General features: G+C 46.6%; 1 protein-coding gene across 26 annotated transcripts in view; it reads right to left on the bottom strand.

Annotated features, from left to right (window-relative positions):
• LOC138520852 (membrane cofactor protein-like) overlaps positions 1-27410 on the bottom strand; it is a 382475-nt gene that overhangs the window by 262660 nt on the left and 92405 nt on the right. For all 26 annotated transcript variants that reach the window (XM_069633230.1, XM_069633234.1, XM_069633235.1 and 23 more), the window contains exon 6: positions 7761-7955. In XM_069633230.1, coding sequence (XP_069489331.1) covers positions 7761-7955 — 195 coding nt within the window. The remainder of the gene's footprint in view (positions 1-7760; positions 7956-27410) is intronic.

Raw genomic sequence — 27410 nt, 5'->3', positions numbered from 1 at the left:
TTACGCCCATTGAACGATGTGGTAATGAAGGAGTTCCCTTTAGTCCCGAACCCGGCGACAATACTGTGCAACATTCCAAAAATAGCATCACACTTCACAGTAATTGACTTAAAAAATGCATTCTTTTCGATTCCCTTGGCAGAAGAGAGCAGGTACTTGACAGCATTTACATTGGGAGGAAGGAGGTTCGAACACTGCAGACTACCACAAGGATATTGCGAGAGCCCAAGCATATTTAACAGGGTACTACATGAAGATCTGGGGAATTTGTCTGTAGAAAGCACAGTGATTCAGTACGTTGATGATTTATTGGTTTGTGCACAGGCTGAGGAAGAATGCAGACAGGACTCGATAACACTCTTGACATTATTGGCAAATAAGGGGTACAAGGTGGACAAGGGGAAGTTACAATACTGTCTGACGGAGGTCCTATACTTGGGTCAGTTGATATCAAAGGATGGCAAGCGAATTATACCAGACAGGGCACAGGCGATTAGAACAATTGGGGAGCCCAAAACAGTAAAAGAGATGCAGAAATTTCTGGGTATGTGTAACTATTGCCGAGCATGGATATTGGACTATGCGGCGTACACAAGGCCCCTGCTACAGGCACTGAAAGAAGCACAACAAGAACACAAACACATAGAATGGACAGAGGTGATGAACACAGCATTTAACTCACTAAAAGAGCTGATATCAAGCGCTCCAGTACTAGCAAACCCAGATTATGGGCGCGAATTCTTCTTATTTTCACACTGCAAAGGAACATTGATGACAGCAGTACTGACACAGAAAACATCCTTAGGGCACAAACCACTAGCTTACTACAGCGGCACCCTAGACGCAGTAATGCAAGGTCATTTCGCCTGCGAGCAATCCCTAGCTGCAGCCGCGTTCGCAATTGAAAAAAGTGCCACGATAGTAATGGGCTGCCCGGTGACACTGTTTGTGGAACACTCACTTTTTGCAATATTAGAGCGAACAAAGAGCACATTGACAACACAACGCGCCACAGCATATGAGATAATACTGTCCAGCGCTAACATCCATATAGTAAGATGTAAAACAGTGAACCCAGCCACATTCATCACAGAGGCATGCACCATAGAGGACATGCAAAACCACAACTGCGCCACGTACACAGGTGACGAAAGTAAGGATACAGTGATTTTTGAAAATGCCCTGACCGAGGGTGAGGTGTATTTTGTGGACGGGTCAGCATCAATCGACATGGAGACAGGAGAAAAGCATGTGGGTATGGCAGTGGTACGATTAGAGGAAGATGAATATGAGATACTAGTACAACACCGCCTCCCATCACACTATTCAGCGCAAGCAGCAGAACTAATAGCGCTAATAGAAGCATTGCATGCCGCCAAGGGGTGCGCAGTGACCATATATACAGACTCAGCATACATGACAACAACAGTTCACGGCGGGTTGGCCCGGTGGGGGCGGAGAGGGTTTCGGCGAGCAGACGGAACGCCAGTCCAGCATGCAGAATTATTGAAAGAACTGATTGAGGCCCTGCAAGACCCCACGGCAGTGGCCATCGTAAAATGTCAAGCTCATACCGCAAATACAGATTTTATATCTTTGGGGAACGCGGCAGCAGACGCCGCTGCCAAAGCAGCTTCATATCTACAAAAAGGTGAAATAGGAGAGTACATGTTGCACCACACAGCAAGCCAAGAAGTCCCCACAGGATACAACATGATGTCCACACAGGAGATAATAGAGCTGCAAGAGGGAGCTAGTGCAGAGGAAAAATTGCTGTGGACTAAGAGAGGATGCAGCAAATCACCGACTGATTTATTGTGGCGACAAGAGAGTTCAGGAAAAGTGGTAATGCCAATCACGCTGTTAGAAATAGCATTTCAACAACTACACTTTCCTGCACACAACACAAAGAAACACATAATGGCAGAGATACAAGAAGATTGGTTTACACCTTGCCTCCAGGAACACGTCACAAGGTTAGCTCTAGAATGCACGACATGTCAAATTTACAACTCAGGTATGACATTGCGTACACTAAGGGGTACGATACCAAAACCAAGTGGCCCATTCAGAGAGCTCCACATTGATTATGTAGACATGGGAGAAAGGTGTAACGGGGCTCGATACATGATTGTGGTTGTATGTCCATTTTCGAGGTGGGTGGAGGCAGGCCCTTGTGCCCGCCCTGACGCGAAGGGCGCCGCGAAGTTCCTAGTGCGGGAAGTGTTTCCGCGCTGGGGAATTTGCGACGTTATTCGCTCAGATAACGGGACGCATTTTGTTAATGAACTCTTTAAAGAAGTGACTACATTATTGGGAATAAAGCACAAATTATGTTCGATTTATCATCCTCAAAGTAATGGCGTCGTAGAAAAGATAAACGGCCTGTTAAAAAGCAGATTATCAAAACTTTGTTTTTCCCTTAAAAAGACTTGGATGTACTGCCTGCCTTTGGCCTTGTTTGAACTACGAAACCAGCCAAGTAAGGATCACCATTTGTCCCCGCACGAGATCGTCACGGGAAGAAGAATGCACACAGCGCATTCGCCTCTCCGTGAGCGTTCTGATGCACACAGAAGCGCAGCTATATTGGGGGAGGAGTTCACAGAATACCTGCGAAAATTGACACGGGCAGCGCGCGTAATTTCAAAGCAACTAGCCCCCCCCTCGACAAGAGAGGAGGGGAACGCGACTGAACCAAACGGTTTGCCTGAAAAACCACTACAGCTAATGCCTGGTGACCTTATATATGTTAGAAGTTTTGTGCGGAGGTGGAACGCACCACGCTTCCATGGCCCCTATGAGGTAGTGTTTTGCACGCCTACAGCAGTAAAGGTTAAGGGCCTGCGATATTGGGTGCATTTGACAGATGTACGTAAAGCTTACAGCGCTGCGGAGAGTGAGGTGCAGGATGAGGCACAGGCAACAGCGGACGATGAAGTTGTGCGGAATGAATGATTGGAATTTTGTGTGCTTCATGAGATGAACAGTGAACACAATTAGCGCGCAACAAATGTCCTGGACTAAAACATGTACACATGTATATGTAAATTTTCTTTTTACAATTTTTGAAAGTTTTGCGTGGGGTTCTTTTTTCCCTTCCTGTACTCTTTAAGATGTTTTTTATTATTGTTGTTTTTAAAAATGTCATGTTTTTTATTATTTATATATATATATAGTAAGGTACGAATAATATTGACTGAAAGCTACCTTGTCTGTCAACAAACCCCCTTCCTCACCCAACCCTATATTTTATCACCGAAACGTTACAATGTGGAAATGCTTACATGTTTGTATTTAATGAACTTTTGTGTCTCAAACAGGATTTATCATGGCATCGAATGGGCAGCCTGCAACTAATAGATATGTTAGATTTAGAGAAATGTTAGTGGCTAGATTAACATATTCATTTGAATGTGGTTTATCAATGTGTGCTATCGTGTTCTTCATCTCAATGTTTTGTCTGGTGTTACACTGGATTATAGCGTTCATCTCTACCGAGATGAACGAGGGGGGAGGGGGGAACAACACCACCCTTGCTCCTGGAACGAAAACAATTCCGACTGTAGGTATCAAAGAAGGTGATTTCTTGATCTGGGATGGATCACACTTTGTGTGGGGATACTATACTACACCACCCACTGCTGTCCTCTCACAATGGAGAACCAAAAATGTAGATAACGACACAATGTCCCAACCTGGAACATACAACAACCACACGATCCCTCCCGCCCCAATTTCAAACAACGATCTCTTGTTTATTAATGAGGATGGAAAAGTGATTATGATGACAGAACACAAGTCCCTATATGAAGAATTAGAAAAGGGGGGTGGGAGGGAGGAAGGGGGGCCTGGTTCTTCACCTCCTATAACGAGAAGGTACAGAAGAAGGGAGAAAAGTAGGCGGAGAAGAGAGACTGGTGGAAAAGGGTATGATGAGTATTATGGGCTAGGGTTAGACAAAATGGAAGACCCACGACACCCTCACCAAGCAAATAAATGGTATGCAGATATGAGCACAACAGCTAAACAAACAACCAATGAGAGCTGTTATGTCTGCTCACTTATCCCCCATGCATCAGGCACACCTAAAGTATTGTTGCCACGAGAATTGCCCATTGTGGATGCCCAATGTCTCCTTCATCTCACGCTGTGTAGAATAAAGAACACTTTCCAAGCACACGATGTCTCTTTCAGAATGGTACAGAACAACAAAACGTGCTATTCGCAAGCGTCTGGAGTGATCTGCCCTAAAGAACCTTTCTTTGCAATACAAGGGACACTGTTTTCCGAAAGCAAATGGAAAGACGAAGAAGTGCTGTGCAAGGCAGAAGCACTGAAGGGTGTTCAACCGGAAAAGTTGCGGTGGATGGAAAGAACGTGCTTGCCAATATGGAAAGAACACATCCCTAAATTAACATGGGTAACAGCGATGGAAAAACCCTTTAAGCTACAAAGTGAAATACAAAACAAACTATGTTTCAAGGGAGAAGGAAAAATGGCAATAGGAACGAACAAGAACTGTAACAAAACTCTCACCATCCCAGATATGAAAAAAGGAACAGCAGCACTAATGGACACCTACTGGGTATGCGGGAACAAGGCGTACCTGCACCTTCCCCAATCATGGAGTGGTAGCTGCTCAATGGCCACTTTGCATTCAACACTAATGGTGATTCCCGAAAGCCATATTGACAGAAGTAACACGATGAACGAAGGCTTGAACCAGAATGCAGCGTCTCCAACTACACAAGCGCACCTTTATGTCCTGTCCTCCGGAGGGAAAGGAGAAGAGCTCTCAAGGAACAAGCGAGCCTCGAACTACATATCACAAGCATCATCTGATTTATTGGCACAGATCCCAGACAAGTATCGCCTGTTCAGCTCCGTGGAAACATTCTTTGCTTCACTAGTATCAAGTGTCCAAGCAAGAGCAAATGCAAAATGGCTCCAGATCACACGGTGGGAACTGATTCAGCTGGCCAATGACACTGAAGAAGGGTTTAACATAATAAAGGTGGAACTACGAGCTCTGCGATTAATGACCATGCAAAACAGGTATGTTCTAGACCTGTTAACAGCAATCGATGGAGGTGTTTGCCGAAAAATAGGAAGTGCATGCTGCACGTTCGTACCTTCCGAAGACGCAGAAAATGGGTCCCTGTCCCACGTTATTGAAGCAGTACATAACCTGGGCGAGAAGATGAAAATGGAAGGTGGAGCTGAGGATAGCTCGCGGTTCGACAATATCTTCTCTTGGGTTCCCTCATGGCTTGGAGTGACAATGAAGTTCCTGATACCAATAGTGGTGATCATCCTTGTGATGTTCTGCCTGTGCCAGGTGGGCCTCCGATGTTGTGCTAATGCAGTCCCTAACGGTGCAATGATGATGGTGACAATGGGCAACTCCGGTGGTACAATTAAAGCAACACAAGAAGTACATGTGCAGACAGGAACAGACAACACCCCCAGGTACCAGTTAGTGCCTATGTGCCGTGACAAGTACATAGTAGATAAGCTATGGCACACCACGATTAAAGAACCACGAGACGTAGAACTGGAATGGTATGAGGAGGTCTGGGTAGATCTGGAAGAGACCGGCGACTGTATATATTTGACATGTACACCAGACGAGTATGCTAGGAGAGGTGAGAGCTTAAGGGGGGTGTGCAGAGCATGGATGCCTATAAAAGGAACCCCTGCATGGGATGGTGCAGTGTTAGAAGAACAAGAATGTAGAAGATTAGAAGAGCTAAAGAAATTCGTTACTTTAAGTAACGAAAGGGGGGAAATGTAGGGGAGGAATGGCCACGAGGCCCTCCTCACCTACAGCTCCCTCCCCAGGTGAGGACCATGGCTCGGTGGGAGCACCCTCATGCCACCCGGGCCCAGGTGGAGGGGGGTTCACCCGCCGACGACATTGCCCACACGCACCCTGTCTTTGCATTTACCGAAACTTAAGTTAGGCCTAGACGCCATCGTGCACAGCAAACATGGTGTGAGTTCAGCACACTGTAACGAGGCCCCCACCTTTGGAGGGCCTTTCATGCATCTCTGCCGCCTCAGCAGCCCTGGCAGATCCGCTGCGAGCGCGTTCCCATGAGAAAGTCGGAGATGAGCTAAACCCGAGATGCCAACACGGCAACATTATATTAGTAACAATGTGATATTGCACCCCGTATGACCCGGACCGCAAGGCCGGGGCAACGGGGAAAAAAGCTGAAGCATCACTATCTGAAGAAGGTAGAAAATAGTTCAAGTATTGGTATTAATGAACTACCTCTGTTTAAAATGTGAACGAACCATAAAAATGTAACGTTATATGATATCCCTCCAGGTCTGGACTAATGCTGCTATAACCACGGAGAAAGATGTTGACCAAACGTGTAACCTCTATTTGTAAAAGTGTTTTTCAATAGTATGTAGAAACTTGAACTCATATATGTTTTGAATCACCCAAAGCGGCGAGCATCAATCTCTGTAGGCCATAACCTAGATATCCCTCGTATAACGTCTAATGTACATACAATACGCACACAATGTAGTGAACATAATGTTAGGTAATGAAAAGGTACTGGAACCGACTGTATTAAAGAAATGTGTAACGAAAATGAAATATATATATATATATATGTGTGTCTGAATAACGTTAAAATAAGGCAGAACAGTATAAAACTTCTGCATTCACTGATCAGCAACGCACGAGGAAAATACCTTTGTGAGTATATGCAAGGTCATTCCCTCTCCCACCCCACCAAGCCTGCCAGATAAAAAAGCTAAGACTTGTGCTGCGCTCCCTCACCTCCCCCAACCAAGCTGGCGTTACTTCAGAGAGTCAGAGGCCCCGGCGCCGCAACCAAGGCCACAGCCCGCCACCTGTGTTATTTACAGCACGGTAATAAACCCACGGATGAACCCACTGATCTACCAGCACCCTCTCATAAATCCCCACGAACCCCCCCCCAAGAATCCTGACCCCGTGTAAGGACGACCCCCATCATTGGGACAAGACACAGAGACCCATCTATATAATAACTTCTAACGCAGCAGACAGACATGTATCACTCGGCCCAGGTCCCAGAGCCCCGTCCCGTGACCTAAAATACCGGTCAATAAGACACAGGTAAATCTCACCCCAACCAACAACCACCAGACCTCTCACGAGGTGCATTCCTCATGTGTTGTGTTTATTTTATAAGATAAGCTGGTGAAGCGATTTATTAATGAACGTAAATGTCATTTTCTGAATAACTGTAGTGTGCATGGCCTAGGGCAAATGAGACAGGAAAGGTATTCGTTATTGTCACAGGCTGCCCCAGCACATCAACACCGCATGGATGACCTCAAGCCGGCCTGCCAGGCCCAACCCAACCCACGAGGCTGACCAGTGACGTCGTCCCGCCAAGACCAACCCCGCGCCAGCAACACCTATAGTTAGTCGACACCACCCAATCCCAATTGACTTGTGCCCCCTATAGTGTTTAGGTGTTGATGACGTTTTTGGTATTAGAAATACGCCTGTCTTTGCTATTGTCAGGCAGAGCGCTCTCGTAGGTTGCAGAGTTCTTTGCACGCCTTATCCTTGGATAAACTCCCACTTACGCTCACCCGCACTCTGTCTTGGTCTTATTCCCACTACGGGAGAGTCCCTTATTGTCTCTCATTGCGGGGAGGATCGTGCTGAATTGGGGGCGCTTCCTTTCACAGATTTGACCATCATCCTTACATAGTTGTTAAATCTGCACATTTTTAGAACTTACCTTCTACACCTAACCGACATGTTGGCAATGGGGGCTGCCAATCACTGTTTTTACTGCAGGTCACCACAGCACTCCCCCTCATGGAGAAGCCTGCTTTACACTTGAACTCGATGGATTCTTGGTACTTGAAAGGTCCAGCTCCAAATCCACTGACCTTTTCTGCATTTTCGACAAATACATTTAGACAACTGATGACTGAAAAATAAAGGATTGCGGGATCAGTGCAGATAGGAAACAAGACTACATTACACTCCATTCTTAATTTGCACATAAAATGTCAGAAAAGAGAAAGCACATAAGACCACATGCTCATTACAAAATATCAATTGGTTAAAAGCAAAATGTATCAAAACTGTCTAAATTCATAAAATGCATGCTCCAACCGGTCCCCTTCACAATTACAGCACCATGAAATCAACCCCCCCCCGCCTCTTTTTTTTTTTTTAAGGAAGATGAGGGTATAAAAGCGGCAGGGCTGACACTTGCAGTGAAGCCCTTGGTAAAGTCCAACAACTGTTTGGAGCAGTGATTGCTTGGGCATTTTTACATCAATGCGTACAGGACCACGCTGTCAAAGAGCTGCAAAACTGTATGTTTGAAAGAAAATCCTGTATTTAATACAAGAGTGCCGATTCGGTTATCCACGGTCTGCTACTTGTTACTTGCTCTGACTTCAACCATAAAAAAAAAAAAAAAAAAAAACACAACATAACTACACTTGTTGCTCACCACTGACATTAGCACAGAGTGGCAGGGGGCTCTGTAGTGTGCGGAATGGTGAAAAGGCAGGCTGCAGCAACAATCTCCCGCTTGGGTTGGGGGCGGGGAAGGGATGAGGAAAAAACAAATGTCTTAATCTATAAAGGACGTGAATGGCCTAATAAGCGACATACAAGATCTACTGGAGCATACCGACTCCCCCCAACCTTGCTCCTGAAATGTGCCCATGGGTTACTCCAAGTACATCAATTGGCGCAAGAGCAAATACAAATTATGTTGTATGCCCTAGTTTATCTAACCAATTGGGTGTTATTAGTGCCACTGAGCCTATAAAGCCAACCAACTTTGCTGGGCACTAATAATGCAGCAAAGGCAAGCCTAAGCTCGATCTCTTGGAGGCTTTATGGTAGAGAATAAGCCAGGCAATGGTGCGGTGAAGAGTGATTTAATACCAATCTCTGGACCCGCTATATGCCCAGGTAGAGCAGAGTAGACATTGCATTGCACCCGCAACCATGCAATCACTTCTGTGCGATATTGATGTCACTCAGGGTGTTCGAGCCCAAATAGATGGTGTTACTAAGCAATGCGGACACTGCCCAGGACAACGTGAAGGACCAAAAAAGTGCTCATGGGCTTGTAAATGGGGCTGGCAGGAATCAATCTGCGACAAATCCAGTTGATGGCAGCGACCTGGAACTTGGGTGGATCAAAGCCAGCATACTAGACATTCCCCTGAGCAATAATTTTGGCCCGTTGGATACATTAGGTGGTGAGGGGTAAAACTCACAGATTATCTAAATCTCTAGGGTTAAGCAGCAAAGAAACAAGCAAGAAGCCAGGCCCTCACATTACAGTCACCACCTCACCTACTCCATCTACAGCTAATGTAATTGCCAATATGCCGATCACTGCTGCCACCGGTAATCAGTGGAGTCATCTCACATGTTGCAATTGTAGGGTTCCATGTAATAATGTCGCCACAAAAATATCGCCGAAAAATGGGCTTTTCGCGAGCCCCCGCAAACCCAAAACTTTTTTTTTTTGTAAATTTATTTTTTTAGCCCCTGTCCCCACATATATGGTCACCTAAATAATATCGCCATGACATTTTCCAGGTGATATTATTTACGGCGACCATATATATGGCGATATTACCTGATACCAATTGTAGTACCAACAATGATCTGAAAGCAGCTCTGACTGAACTCAGCAATTTAAGAAAAGTTGTCCTCCAGCTGGTGGAGGGAGCAGAAAATGTTACTCACCAGAGATGCTGCTCTGGCAGCCCAGAACATCACCACCCCTATGGGAATCAAACTCAAAGGAGGTCCGTTGAATGAGCACGCCACGAAGAAGGCACGCACCAAACACCACCAATATAATAATCTGATTAATGCGGGAGAATATCCTACGCTCAGTAAGTAGGGCCTTGGTACCGCCGATTGGGTTTATTTATTATGTATTTATATTTATAAAGCGCACAGCTTTCGGATAGGTATGGAGGGGCAGAGACATTTGTGAGTTAGAGCGAGAGTCGCTAGGGTCTTTAAAGTAATTCTTTCCTTTATAGGAAGCCAGTGGGCATCTCATCTGGCCTGCATAATGTGGTCTCTTGGGTATCGAGAGGGCTGCCCTGAGAGGTTTATTTTGGAATATTTGGAGTCTATTCAGGTTTTTGGCAAATGTTCCAGCTAGGAGAGCATTGCAGTAATCCAATTTAGCTCCAATGGTAGCTCTAGCGATTGTTACGCAGTTATGGTTGGAGAGGAAGGGTTTGACTGCATTTATGAGCTTAGTGGTGTGGGCGTATGCAGAGGCGATAGCACTGACCTGGCGAGTTGTAGATAATGTAGAGTCTAGGAAGACCCCTAGTGTCTTGACTGCTGATGATACTGGGATGATGGAGCTATCGATAGTGAAGTTACGATATTGTTGGGTGAGTTTAGCTAGTGTTTCTTTAGGGCCAAAAGACGATAATCTCAGTTTTAATCGCTGTTGACACAACCCTTTTGCTGCCCTCCATGCCTGGATGGTAGAGTAGATTTGGAGGAGGGCTGCGGCGTCCTGATCATATGTGCCTGAGAGTGGGAGGAGGACCTGTGCATCATCAGTATAGTTGGTATAAGCTATGCCGAGAGAGTCTAGTCTTTCAAAGAGCAGTTTAGTGAACAGATCATAAGGTGGTGGGGGGGCGTGGGAGGGGGTGCAGGTACCTTGGGGAACTCAGCATTGGATGGTTGAGGGAGCTCTGGTCTGATAAGGCCTTCATGGCTCTGCCTTCCAGGAAGGAAGTGATCCACGAGGCGGCTTTGTTCGTGAAATGAGCAGCATGGGTGAGGTGGGATGTGAGGGTTTTGTAATCCACAAGGTCGAAGGCGGCCGAGAGGTCCAGGAGTAGGAGTACCGGTTTGCCTTTGTCCATTATGGTGGTTTATTTTTTTTTTAAAGTCCAGGAGGGTGGTTTCTGTGCAATGGCTTTTACAGAAACCCCGATTGCCTTTTAACGAGGATGGTGTTGGTTTCCAGAAGTGTTGGTTCTGATTGTGGGCTGCTTTGTCAAGGAATTTGAGAAGAAATGGAACAGTGGTAATGGGGCGCTAGTTGTTGGGGGAGGCGGGCTCTAGGGATGTTTATTTTTTAGAAGAGGGTGGACCCAGGCTTCTTTGAGGCTAGATGGGACAGTACATGTTTTGAAGGCGGCATTAATGAAGGCCTTAATGAGAGGATCCAGAGAGCCGGCACATTTTTTGATGATGTTGGGGGGGGGGAAACAAATGTCCATTTGCACATCGATGGTCTGAGCCTTTGGAGGAGTGCAAGGACTTCGGATTCTGAGATGTCACAAAATGCAAAGAGGATGGGGTAGGGGGAGTTTGAGATGGGGAGCTGGGTCCCTCTTTGGTAGGGTTGTGAATTGAGCTTGTATTTTCCATTTTCTCTTTGAGCAATTCAATTTGATTAAGCATAGCGACCTGTATGCTGGCACACCATGCTTTTTTTTTAAAAAATATTTTATTGATTTTATATTTTAGAAAAACAAACGCACAACACAATACAACTGTTAATTATTTACAGAAACCACAAAAGAAAATACGAGAAAGGAAAAAGAAAAAAAGAAAAAACTCCCCCCACCCCCCATCAAGCCTGAGCCGGCTCCCTTATATCCTCAGTCGGGGCACCGTCAGGAGAAACATTGTCCGTAGGCACATCTTCAGAATTCTCAGATTCGTCCAAGCCCTGTTGTGGGTTGGTCATAGAGGCCACCAATTGTCGCCAGGCCAGCAAGGGCCCTATCTCCTCCTCGCCCCCTCTAGTGACTGCTTCAAACCAAACCACGGATTCAGCCTCCGCCCACCTCATAAGGTCCGCCCACCATAGTTCCACTCTCGGCCTGCTAGCCGATTTCCAGTTCATGGCAATCCTGCGTTTGGCCAGAACATATGCCAGGTCCCTCAGCTTGCTCAGGTGCCTAAAGTGTCTGGGCCTGGGGAAGATCCCAAGCATACATGACCAGGCAGATCCCACGTCCAACACCACTCCCCCACTTGCGTGCTTCATCTTGACCTCCTCCCAAAATCTATACACTTCCGGGCAGGCCCAAAACATATGTAGCAACCCAGCTTCCACCTCCCCACACCTGGGGCATTTTTGAGTGATCGAGCCTCCGAACCGTGCGATCTTCTGAGGAGTCAGGTAGGCCCTGTGAGTAATGTAGAACTGGAGTTGTTGGAGCCGTGCATTTCGGGACACCTTTTTATGATATCCCAGGACCCTCTTCCACTGACCCTCCGTCATGAGTTCACCCATCTCCTCCTCCCATTCATGCCTCAGTTGGGGCAACTCTTTCCCAGCCTTCGTTCTGAGGAGTTCGTATATCCGTGATATTTCATGCCCACCCTCTGAGACATCATACATAGTTTCAAGGGTGGCACCAGGATCATCTGCCAGTGCCGTCTCCGGCCATCTCTTTCGTACTCGTTTAACTAGCCTGGCATGGGTGATGTACTGGCCTCTGTGCACCCCCGTCTCATCCTGCAACTTTTGAAAGTCCAGCGCCTCCCCCTCTCTCCATATGTCCCCAAGCGTGGCCAGGCCCACCGGCTCCCAGTGCCTACGGACAGAGTGAAACAGTTGGGTGTCGTTTTCGCACAGGGCCACCAGCGGGACCTGCCAAGATAGTGGTTCTGACTCCCCCATCAATTTCCATGTTCTGTGCCAGACCTCCCATCCCAACCTCAACAGCCACCCTCTTCCCGTCAGTTTATTCCTATGTAGCCACACCACCTCTCTCAGGAAGTATGGGGCTGCATCCTCACGCAGCAACCTAGATTCCGCCGAATCTTCATCAGACAACCACCTGGCCACGTACAACAGTTGTCCCGCCAGATAATATAGTTCGAAGTTGGGCAAGCCTATACCCCCCTTCTCGTGCGGGTTCTGGAGCTTCCACAGGGCCACCCTATTCCTGGAGTTACCCCACACGAAGCCCCTACACATACTATGAAGTCGTACAAATAGGCTCTTAGGGATCAAATACGGGACGTTCACGAAGAAATGCAGGAGTCTTGGAAGGACCACCATTTTTAGCAAAGCCGCCCTCCCCATCATGGACAGGGGCAATCTGGACCAGAATGTCATGCTGTTCTTGACCCCCTCTATGGCTCTCTCTGTGTTATGCTTGTGTACTGCCTCAGTCCGGTGGTAAATATTTACCCCCAGGTACCTAAACGTGTCGGTCCGCCATGGTATTGGCAACACAGGCAGCCTCTCCAACGGGACGTCCCTGTACCCGCCCAAAGGGAACAGGCTAGACTTCCCGGGGTTCACAGATATGCCCGAGAGGACAGCGTAATGATCCAGTACTTCCAGTACGTACTGCAGGTTCTCCTCCGGGTAGCGGAGGTACAACAGCATATCGTCCGCATAGAAAGATGTTAAGTGGCTGCCGCTGGCAGTGTTAATGCCCACCTCTCCGTATTGTTGCCGCAGGCATATCGCCAGCGGTTCCAGCGCAAGTATATATAACATGGGTGACCAAGGGCATCCCTGCCTGGTCCCCCTGCTAAGCTGCCAGGCATCCGAGACTGTGGCCCCAGTCTTGACCCTAGCCACCGGGCTGCTATATAACAGCTGGACCCATCTGATATAACCAGCGCCCACGCCGTATCCCTGCAGGGCCGCTTTCAGCCAAGGCCATCTCACTGAATCAAAGGCCTTGACCGCATCCAGCGACACTACCGCCATCTCGCCCGTGTCATCCTTAGTATGGTCGATAACGTGGTGCAGCCTCCTATGGTTATCACTGATATTCCTGCCTGGGACATATCCCGTTTGATCCGGGTGGATCAGCTTGCCAATCACCTTCTTCAACCTGTTGGCCAGCACCGCCGTGAGTATTTTGCTGTCCTGGTTTAGCAGGGACAGAGGTCTATAAGATCCACACTCAACAGCCGGCTTGCCTGGTTTCAGTAATGGGACAATCATGGCCTCACGGAGGGACAACGGGAGTTCTCCCTGTTCGTATGCCTCGTTAAACAAGGCCAGCAGTGGCTGCAACAGCTCCTGCACGTACACCTAGTAAAACTCACCAGGCAGGCCATCCGCCCCAGGTGCCTTACACGTGGGGAGGCCCCGGATCACCACCTCCAGCTCATCAGAAGTGATAGGGGCATCCAGTTCCTCCCGCTCCAGGTCGTCTAGGGTGGGCAGACCAATGTCTTCCAGTGTGTTCAGGATGTCCTGGCTCCTGTCCTCCCCAGTGTCCTCATACAAACGTTTGTAGAACCTGAGGAATTCCTCGTTCACCCCATCCTGAGTGTTGCGAAGACCACCGTCCTCACCACGGATCTCATGAATAACCACTCGGGGGGACTCACTCTTGTACAGCCAGGCCAACAGTCTGCCTGGCTTTTCGCTCCCCGCGTGCAGCCGCTCAGTGTATTTCCTATGGTTCAGTCTACATAGTCGGTCCCAAAGAGCGCTGCACGCCACCTGAAGGTCTCTCATCCTAGTCTTGTCTACCTGAGTGGCATTCTCAAGACGAGCCAGTCTCTCCAGTTCCCTTTCGGTGTCCTGAAGCTCCCTCTCGATACCCCCTTGAAGTCCCTTGGATTTAGAGATGGCCACTCCGCGCACCACTACCTTAAAGGCCTCCCACAGAGTTCCCGTAGAACGCACACTACCCGTGTTTATCTCAAAATATTCCCCGATGGCAACCCTCAGGTCCTCCCGGAATCCCTCATCCTGCAGTGCCTCCGACCGGAGTCTCCATGTGGGGACCCGAGGCCTAGGGGGTTGGTGTCGCCACTCTACCACCAGGGGCGAATGGTCCGACAATACTCGAGCTTTGTATTCCGCCTCCACTATTTCGCCCGCTATCTCGGCGGTTCCAAACACATAATCCAATCTCGTGTATGAATCGTATGGCGCTGCATAATGCGAATACTGCCTCTCCGTGGGGTGGAGTCTCCTCCACACATCCACCAGTCCCAAGTCTCCTAGCAATGTCCCGAGCGCCTTGGCCGCCGGCGACATTTTCCCTTTGGTGTCAGCGGACCGGTCGATTTTGGGATCTAAGACACAATTGAAGTCCCCACCCCACACCATCGCGCCCCCTACCAAGGGGCCAAGTTTGCCATAGAGGGATCTAAAGTAGGCTGCAGTATCATGATTGGGGGCATACAGGTTGAGGATGTGTACTTCCCTGTTCTCCAGGAGTCCTGTTATCGCCACCATTCTACCCTCCGGGTCCACTATCGAGTCGAGCACCCGGAACGGCACATGCGGCGCCACCCAGGTGATGACCCCTCTAGCATACGCCGAGTACGTGGCACCCACTACCTTGCCCTTCCACTTCCTCATAACCACCTCCAATTTCTCCCTGGTGAGGTGGGTCTCTTGTAGCAGGGCTATGTCTATCCGCATCCTCTTCAGGTATAGCATGACTTTGTTTCGCTTGAGGTAACTATTGAGGCCTCGGACATTCCAGGTAACTATGCGAAGACTATCCGATGCCATCGGTTTGGTCTGTATTCAGCCCCGCCCTCCCCACAATACCCCCTTGGTCTAACACTCCGCCGGCTCTTCCGCCCTTGATCCCCATCCCCCCTCCCTGTTTCCCAACTACACACCACAGCAAACAACCCCTCCCATCCCAACAAAAGCCCAGCTCCATCCCTGGATCTCAGGCCCACCCGCGTCTGGTCTTATCCCGTTTACAAGGAATAGGACCCCGCGGGGCGTCGCCGATCTAACAGCGACCTAACTAACTAGATATATTACTATTGGGGACAAAGGAAGCCTCTTGGAGCTCCCAATCAAGTGACCACGGGTAGGCACGCCCAATGGGCCAGCCAGTCAGTACCACATCATACGCATCACATACCGTACAAATGACTATATTCAAGTCCCAATGTCTCGGCCCCATTGCCCCAGGCGGCCCAGCCATAAGCTACTTATCTTCCGTAGTCTCTGCCTGGATGCCCGATTCTTGCGGACTGCCCAGCGCATCTAGCCAGTCCATCGCTTCAGTTGGTGTTTCGAAAAACAGGGATCTGCTTCTGTAGAAAACTTTCAATTTGGCCGGGTAGAGTAGCATGTAGCGATGGCCAGCTTCACGAAGTCTCCTTTTCACCGCTCCGAAGTGCATCCGACTCCGCTGTACTTGTAGCGTGTAGTCAGGGTAGGCCGTGATCTTGGCCGATCCTCTGTCAATCGTTCCCCCTTTTCGAAAGAATTCAAGAATCTTTTCGCGATCACGGTAGTTCAGAATTTTCGCGATCACCGGCCGCGGGGGGGCCCCGGGAGGCGGCCTCCTGGTTAGGGCCCTATGAGCTCTCTCAACTGCAAACCCCTGGGTCAGTACCCCGCCGGTAATCTCCTGCAAAAACATGGATTCCACAAATTCCGTGGGGTCTGGCCCTTCAGTTCCTTCAGGTAGGCCCACGATACGAATATTGTTGCGTCTGGCACGTCCCTCCGCCTGCTCCACTCTGTCCTCCAGGTTGCCCACCCGTTGCACAAGGGCGTGTAGCTCCTTTTTATGAGCAGCGCAATCTGCCGTGTTCGTGGCCGTCTCCCTCTCGATGGTCCCCGCGCGTTCCGAGACCGCCCTCACATCCAGCCTAAGCAGATTCACCTCCTCCTGGACGGCACCGATCTTAAGGTTTAGGCCTTCCTGTAGCTCTTTCATGGCGAGGCCCAGCTTGGTCTTCCATGACACTTTTAAGTCCGCGATCGCCGCCAGCACCTCCTGTATCGTGCCAGGTGACTCTGCGGTCGTCACGGGGGTCTCTTTGATCTTGCCTCCTTCCGCCCCTGGGGGGGACTTGGCGTAAGCCTCCATCGTGGGCTGTTTGGCCTTGGGTTTCACACCTCTCGTGGTCATATTGTTGTATGAGTCGGGCGGGGGCCCGTCCCGCCAGGCACCGAGGGGGTGTCACGCCACCCAATGTCCAAAGCCTGACCCACCACACCATGGGGCATCTAACACGCCCGGAGCACCCCGACCACCAGGCCCACGGTCCTATCGTTACAGCCACATCCGTTCGGCTCTCCCGCTCACTGGGCCACCGTGCGTCCTAGGCGGCGCTCATATGTTTTAGTCTCCAGGCAAAGGGACGCAAAGGTCCAGCACTCGTGATCGCGACACTGACTTCATGATCCTCGGTGTTCGCAACGTGTCGCCGCCATTTTGTCTTGTCCGCCTGCTCAGGGCTCGTCCCAGGCAATCACATTTATTTCGGTTTCTAAGCCTTCTGGACGTCCCGAACTTTCACCGGGTGTAGTGGTGGCATTCACACACCTGGACATCGATTTCCAACATCGGCCGGCCCCCGTGGACGTACCCCTCCATCAGGATCAAAACAGGATCAGCGGAGCTCCTCCAGAGTGCGACCTCTTACATGGCCGTCCAAGCCACGCCCCCTGGCACACCATGCTTCATCCTTAATGATTTCAACAGGGCTGGCGGGTGGAGTGATGGTGTTTAAAGATTGAGAACATTTCCTTGGACAGCCTAAGGGCAAGGGATTTGGACTTGGCTCTGTAAATGGCTTCTTTGTATTGCAAAAATAGTTTTATTTTTTTTTTAATTGTTCCTTGGTGGAGACGATGGGATTGGATTTTTGCATAGATTCTCTTTTTGGATTCAATTGGGGCTATGGTGTTGCTAGCTCTGGTGAGGGTGTAGATGTCTGCAAGTGTGTTCGGGTCATTTGAGAATGGGGGCTTAAGTTTGCAACTTCCAAGAAGGCAAGAAGGTTATCCTTTGTTCGTTTTTTGAGTTTCTGACCTGGGCGGGGGCACAGGTGAGAGCTTTGGGAGTGGTAGGAATGGTGAATTGGAAGCAGTTAATGTCTGTCCATGGGTAGGCAGATTTGGAGGTGAGGGAGGTTGTGTAGTTGTGGTCTGCCACCTAGTCGAGGGTACGATGTTTGCAGTGGGTGGGGCTGGTGACTTTTTGTAGCAACCCTAGTTCTTTGGCTGCGGCTGCTTTGTCCTTCGATCATTCAAGCCTAGATTAAGGTCACCAAGTAAAATGTATTTGGAGGAGCCTTTGAGGTTGTTAAGTACGTGGAGGAGTTGTCCTTGGAACTCTGGTGCTGAGCCAGGGGGTCGATACAATAGGTGGATATTGATGGTGCAGTTAGGGGACAGTGATAGTTTGGCTGCGAGTAGGTCAGGGTTACCTTCCAATGGGTGGTTGTCGAGTCTGATAGACAATGCGTCCTTAATGATAAGGGCTATGCCTCCTCCTATAGTAAATAGTATTTATTAGATTTTATATAGCGCTTTACGCCAAAGCGCTTTACAAGAGGAACAAGCAAATAATGTTATGACTGGTTTTCCTGCATGCACCCTTCTTCCTGAATGCATTGCGAGTGAGGTCATGAATGGAATGTTCAGTGTGCATTTGGAATGCTTGGGTTTGAGTGAACATTCCACCCAGACACTTGGTAGTCATGTAGCCTGGGTGGTGGGAGCCAGTGGGCTCCATTTGCATCTCAGTAGGATTTATCTCTTGGCACCCGAGCCTGTGAAGACTGACAAAGGAGCTTATGTAAAGCACCTGCTGCCTCAAGTGTACTGACAATCCTAACAACTGGCAACGAGGATGGGATAACTACATGCACAACACAATCATGCGGTCAGCACAGACCACAGACACCATGGCAACAACCACACGGTGGGATTCCACTCAAGAAAACCTCAACAATCCCAGTTTGTTGGCCAGACAAACTGAGCCATCAGATGTGTCCAACTCCTAAGATAGAACACAACAGTAAAAATGAAGCACCAGCAGTAAGCTGTGAAAGAATTCCCACATCCTCCTGAAAACGTCAAAAGGGATCCTTGACGTTCTCACTTGGATACAACATTGGGACCAGATTAATAAGCTATAACATGTGATTAGCGGGTCTGCACTCTCACAGAAAACCTTCACACAAGAAGGAAAGCCCAAACCCACTAAAAACGGTCTAGTCTTCCATGTTCTGGAATGTCTCCATCCAGAGCAACTACCTTTGCACCTGGATACTTAATTCAACCTAAAGGATACACCCAAGGCTTTGTTCATCAAACCACTGCAACAGTCTTTTCCCCACGGGAGACTGAGAAACCTGAAGGTGTCTCCCTAGCTAGTGCCCAGAGATCGGTCATCAAGGAGGCCAGGAAATGGACATCACTATTGGATCCAGTTCCTGGGGGTGGACCAGTGAGGGAGGATCACCTGTATGGGAGGGTCCTCGGGCAGTGGCAGACCGACGGGTGAGACAGTATCCCTCTTCCTCGACAACTTTTCCCCCCTAATCTCATGTAGGACATTCTAAACCACTGCCCCTCACCCTTTTCCAACACGAACACTCGCACAACAAAATTGACAATGGACTAACACCAGAGCCTTTTACCTGACATGTCCCAAGATAAGGGTCAGGCAAAGTCAGGCAACTGATCAGAATCGCACACACCCGACGGCCCATTCCCTTCACCACAGGGATAAAAAGGTGGAGTCAGAGAGCACGGCAGATAGCACAATGACACGGCTAATCAGGTGCAGAAGTTCAAGAGAAGGAGAAAGGCAGCAAGAATCCAGGAAGTGGCGAGAAGAGAAGTAAGCTTGCCCTTTTCGTCCCAGACCTGCGGAACCTTTGTAGAAGAGAGCCTAAGACCGCGAACAAAAGACCACGGACAATAGCACAAGTGTCTTGTAGCAGAACGCTACACAGGGTAAGCTTATGCCGATAGGGAGGATCCCATGCCCATGGTACCGGTCTTGACTCCAGGAAAGCCAAGCGGTTCAGAGGCGATGAGTTGAGGGGAGAATCAATAAGAACCGGGCTGTGTTGAATGAGAAGCGCAGAGTGGCAAGAATGAACCAAGTTCAATCAACTGTGTAAAGAACTGTAAAAAAGTGTTGGGGAGACCAGCTGCAGAGGGAAAACCGGCACCACGCGAGTGCTAATTCAAGAGACTTGGGTCGATTTCCCACATCTGAGCCAAACTACGGGTACCAGAAGGCCGTAGGAGACTTGCTGAAAGACATCAAAGTGGTCATACAGGAGGTCTAGTAAAATCCCCATACAATCGAAAGACTTGATCAACAAACTAAGTGGAAGAAAGGGAAGTGAATCCCACAGTGTGAAGAAACAAGGGAAGCGAATACCCAGAGGGACAAAAAAAAGTCCTGAGAAACCGTGGCTTTGGAACAGTTTAAAAAGACATTTAAGATTTGTTTAATACAATACAGGTAGGGTCAGTGTCCAGAAGACGGGGCCCCAGGGGCGGACCCATCACCCACCGAACATTGGAAACAAACTTAATTTGTTAAAAAGGAACTTTTGTTTTATTATTTGAACACGTCAGGTCCGCGAAGGCAAGACTTTCAAGTGAAACGAGACTTGGCCATCGATGGCAAGACTGTACTGTGGTCCAAGCTCCCATTTTACCCAGTGTCCAAAACATGGGGGGGGACCCAAGGCTAACCATCCGGACATTATTTAGGAACATTTTCTTTTCTTGAGAACTATCCCACACCCCTTTTTGTATTAGTTGTGAGGTTCGGCAATAGGTTTCTTAGTATAGGCCCTTTTTATTTTTACACAACACCACTAGGACTGCCTTATTTTTCATTTGATGGTCGACTATTGCTTCCATCTTAGTTATAGGTTTCGATTAGGCGCTTTTCCTACCTGCATACAGCATTCATTGTTCAATAAACACCCTTGAACTGTGATCACTTGTGTCGGTCTTACTTGTTGCCACCATGAGATCCTCACAACACAAACAGTTAACATTTCTAGTGCACAGCGTGTATTTGACCATGAACTTTATGGAACAGTGATCTGCTTAAGTTTTTTAGTGCTGGTATGCAGCATTTGAAAACTACCATTGGGACTCATTTTAATGTTTTACTACAGTCAGCTGAGTTGTGCGAGATCTGTTCAGTGTAACATTCGGAGGAATTTCAGGTCTTCGGTTCGTATTTTCGTTGCAATGACATTAGCTGCTATGACTGTGTGCAGCACATTTTGCCATGTTCTTGTAAGAATTTTCTGGCATTGACTGAACCCATCGTGGTGTTTTGGGGTTATAGAGGAGAATGGGTGGCACGTTCTCCTGTGTGAGGTGTGGGTGTTAATGTGTGGCGCATGTATCTGCTTTGTTGCAGTGGTGTGGTTTAGGATGCCTCCACATAGTTTGTGTCCAGTGGGAAAAGACTGCTGCAGTGGTTTGCTGGATGGGGGGCGGGGGTTGATTTAAGTATCCCAAGTGCAAAAGTAGTTGCTCTGGATGGAGAGTGGTATATAGTTCCTGCAAAATTGATGAATGCTAACATTGGTCTTGCAGGAGACTTGGCTGGCGAGTGGTTTTGAGCTAGATGGCTACACTCTGCTTTTTAGTCTGTCCAAGACTAAAATCACGGGCCGCCCTAAAGGCGTACTCTGTATGGGTGCCAATGCAGCGTATGGATTAAAGCTCCTCTCGACAGTTGGTCGAGGCCCCCAATATCATCCAAAATACCCCTAGGAATGACACATGGGCATAGAAGCAATTTAAGGAATTGCACTATGAGGCATTTATATGTAAAATTAAACCCTCCTGGGCTGTTGGGCACGATGGAATGAATAGTCTGGTCATCAAGGACGACCCTGCTCTCTGGGCAGTTATACTTCATCCTTTTCTCACAGGTTTGTGAATCTTGCGCCCAATAAGTCCTGGTCACGGTCCATAAATCTGGCCTGTGCGATATCCCAACAAATTTCTGCATGCTCGCCATGCTGGACAGTTCATCTAAATTTGTTTTGAGTGTACTGTTAGAAATGCTGACAACCTGGGGCAAAGGAAGGGGGGCTTCTGCATTATTCCCAAACCGGTTTTAGAAAACATTACAACACTACCCACCCGATCTGGGCCATACAGACCCTTATTTCAGATACTTGGCACTATTCTGAATCCCTCGGATTCCCTCCTGTATGTATGTATGTATGTATGTTTTGTGGATTATTCTGGTGCCTTCGATAGTGTTATACGAATCAGACTCTGGTTGAAGCTAAGCAGTGCATGGATCCCTCACTGCTTTATATCCTTAAGATGTTATACTATGACACCGACAACAGAATAAGTCTATCTCAGATGACAGACATATCCGATTCCTACCCAACCAACAAAGGATTGAACCAGGGCTGCCCTCTATCACCCCTATCACAATCTATGTTTCCGACTTCCCTAATCTTGAAATAGACTAATAATCACCCACCTAGTTTTGGCCACAGACCCCCTGGACTGCCTCAACTACGCAGATGACATCGATCTTGGCCAGAACCCTGATCGGATTAAAAATCTCACTAACCAAATTGTATCAATATGGTAAAATCAATGGTCTGGTGATTAACACAAAACCAAGATTCTGATCTTTGGAAAGAACGCCCCAAAAAACAATCTTACCTGGTGGGTGGGAGACTCCTAAATTGGTGGGCAGTGAATAAGTCGAAAACATGTCGAAAGACAATGTGGAAAAAGAAAATGTAAAAAAAAAAAAAAAGTTACATTTCTTTTTTTTTTTTTTTATTTACATTTTTTGGGGTTCCGAGGTTATAAAAAAAAAAAAAAAGGGATAAAACAAAAATTACTAAAAAAGGGGGTTGGGGGGAACCCCCCCCCCCATTTCGAACAAAAAGCAACCAAAAAAAGAAATGACATTTTTTTCTGACTTTATTTATTTATTATTTTTTGTTTAGACATTATGTCTCTCGACATAATGGAATTCAAATTTATCACTATAAACCTCCTAAAATGAATTAGCGAGTATAAATACCAGGCATCCAATTGTCCAATAACTGGGCTTGCATGCACTTATCTAGCAGTACTGTACCCAAAGCTTGGAAGAAATGGATGGTCTTAAGGAAGATCGACAGGATTGGGGGGGCTCCATTGAGGCAAAGGTCAGAGCATACTTAATCTCCATTGTACCCACCATCCTATATCAACCAGACGTTTTGCTCAAAGGCACCATTAAATGGCCGAGGTCCCTTGAGGCCAAAATACTACGTTCACTTTTAGGCTTGCCCTTTGCAACACCAGTTGAGGCGATTAGACTGGAGATAGGCTTGCCATCAATAATATCTTGCAGGAAAATTGCGGCGTGTAGACTTTGGGCTAACATTCACAGATGGTCCGTCATGCATCATCAGACAAGGCGCTTTCGAAGCACTTTGTTTGCAGAGTTAGATTGGATGGTTAGACACCATTTTTCTGTAATTGGGGTGGTTAAACCCCCCCCCTGAAACTCTCCAAGTTTTACTTATCCTGTCATGTTAAAAAAAAAAGACTCTGGAACTTGATCGAATCCAGTCTTTCACAAGTCTTAGGTAAATCCAAGCATGAGAGATGCATAACAAGGGAGCTTTACAGATAAACCCTACAGTTATGTAACCAAGTGTTACTCCCTGCCGTTAATACGATATTGTATATTTGAGACTTGAGCTTTTACATGCATTTGTCAACACTGGGGCATGGTCTGGGATTCAAAGGGAGGATCGCCTATGTAGTATATGCAAAAGGGATATTGAAACTGCCAGACACGTTCTCACTAATTATAGTCTTCTGGTTCTCCTATACAAGAAACGGTATGCAGAATTTCAGGACTACTGCTCAGATAATATGGAACTTGATTAAAGGATAGATTGAACTCCCTCTTCCCTTCCTTTAAACTTCCCGACGTTGACACTGGGTTTTATCTGTACAGACTTTTTGAACCACAAGTTATTTCATCAGCTGCGTTTTACCATATCTTCATTTTGATAACTCTTAACTGAGTAGGATGATGTTTTATCAAGGGTTGTTAATCAATATATGGATATATGTCTGTATATTAAGGAAACTTGCTTTGCTGAGTTATGGCGCTATTTATGTACATGTAAAGGTTGTACAACCAAATGCACAATAACAAATTTAAAACAAAATAATGAATACAGAACATTCATCAGGAGTGTTGCCATGATTAGACAAGTATTCTAAAAAAAAAAAAAAAATTAAAAAATGAAGTCATCCAATGATTAGGTGACAATGTAATTCTTAAAAACGTACAGACACCTGCAAGTGACACTTAGTGTTTTTAGTCTAAATTAGAGATATTCTTCCAAGTAACGCAAGAATATCCTAAGGTTAGCAGTAGGGATGTAACGGTATTAAGGTATACCGTTAAAGATACCGTGAACCAATGAATTGAACAATAATAACCGTCACATTGTTTATACCGGTATACCATTCATACCGTTAAGTGTGCTTTTCAATCTGATTTGGAAAGGCTGCAGTAAGCAAGTGCTGCACAGTCTTGGTCTTGAACTGTTGGATGTGCCGTCTGCCAAGTAGTTTCAGTTTGAGCAGTTTTTAATGCCATTCCATAAACCACAGGTGCCTGACACAAAATCAATATGTTAGCAATAGGAAGAATAATACAGTGCCAAGAAGGAAAAGGGTTTGCTTTTTTTTTTAATTTACATTTTTTTTTTAAAGCGCTCACACAGCCCGCGGGCATCACGGCGCTGTTAAAGAAATTGTTTTTGTTTATTTAGTTGCGTAATTGTTTGTCTTATTTGCCTATTTATAACGCGCTTAAACACCCAGAGGTTTCTAAGTGCGAACCCGGGGATTGAACCTGTGTTGCTTCGTGTCGTCTTGCTTCCGAGGCGCGCACTTTGCCGCTGAGCTATCCTCCCGGGACTTTGGGTTGGTGGCTTTGGGGTTTATATATTTATAATGGATAATGTTTTCTAAACATATGACAATGGGGGATTTCCCTGGTTCTGTCATTGAATTTACATATAATAAGTCATATTGCGAAATTTACTAATCTCTGTGGGTATTCCCTGCTGCCATACCAAAGGGTAACATGTCCGTGATTACTGAACACCTTTTGGCCCAGAAGTAAACTAAAGGCTGTAACGTAAAGAGAGAGTGCGTGTGCATGCGCACAAGCGTATACTACCATCAGACTCCATTGATCTGTGGCATGCAGGTTATCAAGATGGCAACATGTTCATCTTCACCAGTAGCCAGTGGGGGAGCTAAAAGCCTAAATGACCACTTAAGAAAAGCTATTCAGTTTGCTTTGCCAGTCGCAGCAGGGCTCCCCCCCTCCTCCTCTCCCCACGTGCGTTTGTGTAAGCAAGGGGTGGCATTTCAGTGGAAAGTATGTTGAAAAGCCCAATTCTCGCCCTGGGGTGCCTGGTTTTGTTTGTGATGAATAATCTGACAATTTATGACCTTTTAGAAAATATTTGTTAAGATTAGTTAACTCCACCTGCTATACCGCGATAACCATGATATACCGTCATTTGGCAAGAAGGTTATTGTACCGTCATAAAACTAATACCGTGACACCCCTAGTTAGAAGTGCCCAACAGTTAAGTATCCCATCCATATCTTCTTGGAATTTACCACTGGGGTCCCACCTACTTAAAAATGGAGTTGGTATACTTATTTATTGAGGTGGTACTCAAAAACACAAATTGAAAGTCATAACAAGGCGGGACTCTTCACATACATATCACGTGTCCACTGTCAACCTGTTATTTCTGTTTTTATACAGACGATCTGGACACTATTAGTTTTTCCAAGTAATATTCAGTGAGGGACCATTTCTATGCACCAAATAATGAACGAGTTTGGATACTAGATCATCATTTTTTCGCTGCAACATTCTTCTATTGCTTTGAGAGTAGCTCTGTGGTATGTTGGTGTATAGTGAGATACTATTTAGTAATAGATTAGCATTCGTGTCAAAAACCAGATTTTCTACTTTTCTGATACTATCCATCCTGTCTCGGAAAAAAGATCTAATTTCCAAGACCAAGGGCCCAGATATAAAATCTGCCATCTTAAACCACAGATATGACAGCTTTACATGGACAGGGATTCAGTAGGTGACATTTTGGAACAATTGCTAAGACTGGAACAAGAAATTATTTCTTGACAAAAAGCTGGTAGAGAGGCCTCAATGAGGGTGTCGAGTGGAATACAATTATCTACATACACAAACAATCCACCAGCCAATTAGTGAAGATACTCAAAAGTGGCATAATGCAACTAAATACAGGACTGGCAAATCCTTGAAATACTGTCAGTCAGGCTCCCATACATTTGAACATTGCAGTTGCACTTTGTTACGGGAAAGAATAGGGATGGACATCAGTTCGGACCCATGAGGAGCGTCCTATACTTATGGTACATTAGTTGGGAAAATAATTATAGCCAGCTCCTGATGAGGTTATCTAACATTATACAATTCGGGCATGTTCAGCAATTGTGAATTCTGGAGCCAAGGGTTGACCCACAATCAATATTAGCTATGGGATTGAGACACAGTAGGCTGGTTTTAGGTCTTGTATCTGGTAAAAAAAAAGTGATGAACAGCAAACTGATTTTGACACTTTATTTAAATTGGATAGTAAATGTTTTATTTGATGCCACGGATACCCTTTTCAAAATGGCCGTTGACTTCACCAGCGATTTCTACCCAAGAGTGACGGTCTAGTCACAAATGAGTACATTTTACATCGCTCAGCAAACTCGAGTCACCATAGGAGAGGGGCGGCAGGTCGTTCTGCATACATATATTGTTAAGTGACAGACCCTGCCCGCCCCCCCACCTCCCTGATATGCCTGGAATAAATGAATTGTGGACAGTAAACTAGGTAATGACATGCATGTGTGTTTTAGGGATGACAGGCCATTGACAACCCCACCCTACCCGATTTGAGAATTCATGTTTGTGGTGTGAGCCTTGGGGAGAACATAATCCGACTAGAGTGTTAAGCACAAAATAAAATTACAAGTGCATTCCCAAAATGTGGTGGGCTAGACCGAGTACTAACACCATTCTTTATTTCAAACTTGCTCATTAGATTAAGATTCATCCAGTTTTGCATAAGAGTGAACCATTGGAGAAACGAGAAGCGAATGTAGTGTCCAGACCGTCTGTATAAAAAAACAACATGTAAATAGTGGACATGTGATATCTATGCTAAGAGTGCCTTCCTTGTTATGACTAACAAATACTACCTCAATAAATAATAAGTATCCCATCTCTTAAAGTAGGTGGGACACAAGTGGTGAAGTACCAATGTATCAATGGAATATTGAACTGAAAAGTACTTTAAGGATATTCTTACATTACTCGGAATGATAAATCCAATTAATTTAGACTAAAAACACTTATTGTGCCACTTGCAGGTTTCAGGAAGAAGACTATTTTGGGTTTTACATTTTCTTTTTTTAAATGATAAAATATTCGCCTACTACTTGGAGGACTTCATTTTTTTTGCCACAGTGGTGGCAAAGTTATTTTGCTTAGCTTACCATAACCAGTGAATTTGAGGTTTTTCGGTTTTACTTGTAACAACGTCTCTTTAACAAAGTTTTTTCAGT

Source organism: Ambystoma mexicanum, chromosome 13 (genome assembly GCF_040938575.1).
Source record: "Ambystoma mexicanum isolate Mex_15411 chromosome 13, UKY_AmexF1_1, whole genome shotgun sequence".
NCBI lineage: Eukaryota > Metazoa > Chordata > Amphibia > Caudata > Ambystomatidae > Ambystoma > Ambystoma mexicanum.
The sequence above is the reverse complement of the archived record's forward strand: the minus strand, read 5'-3'. Positions and strand labels throughout refer to the sequence as shown.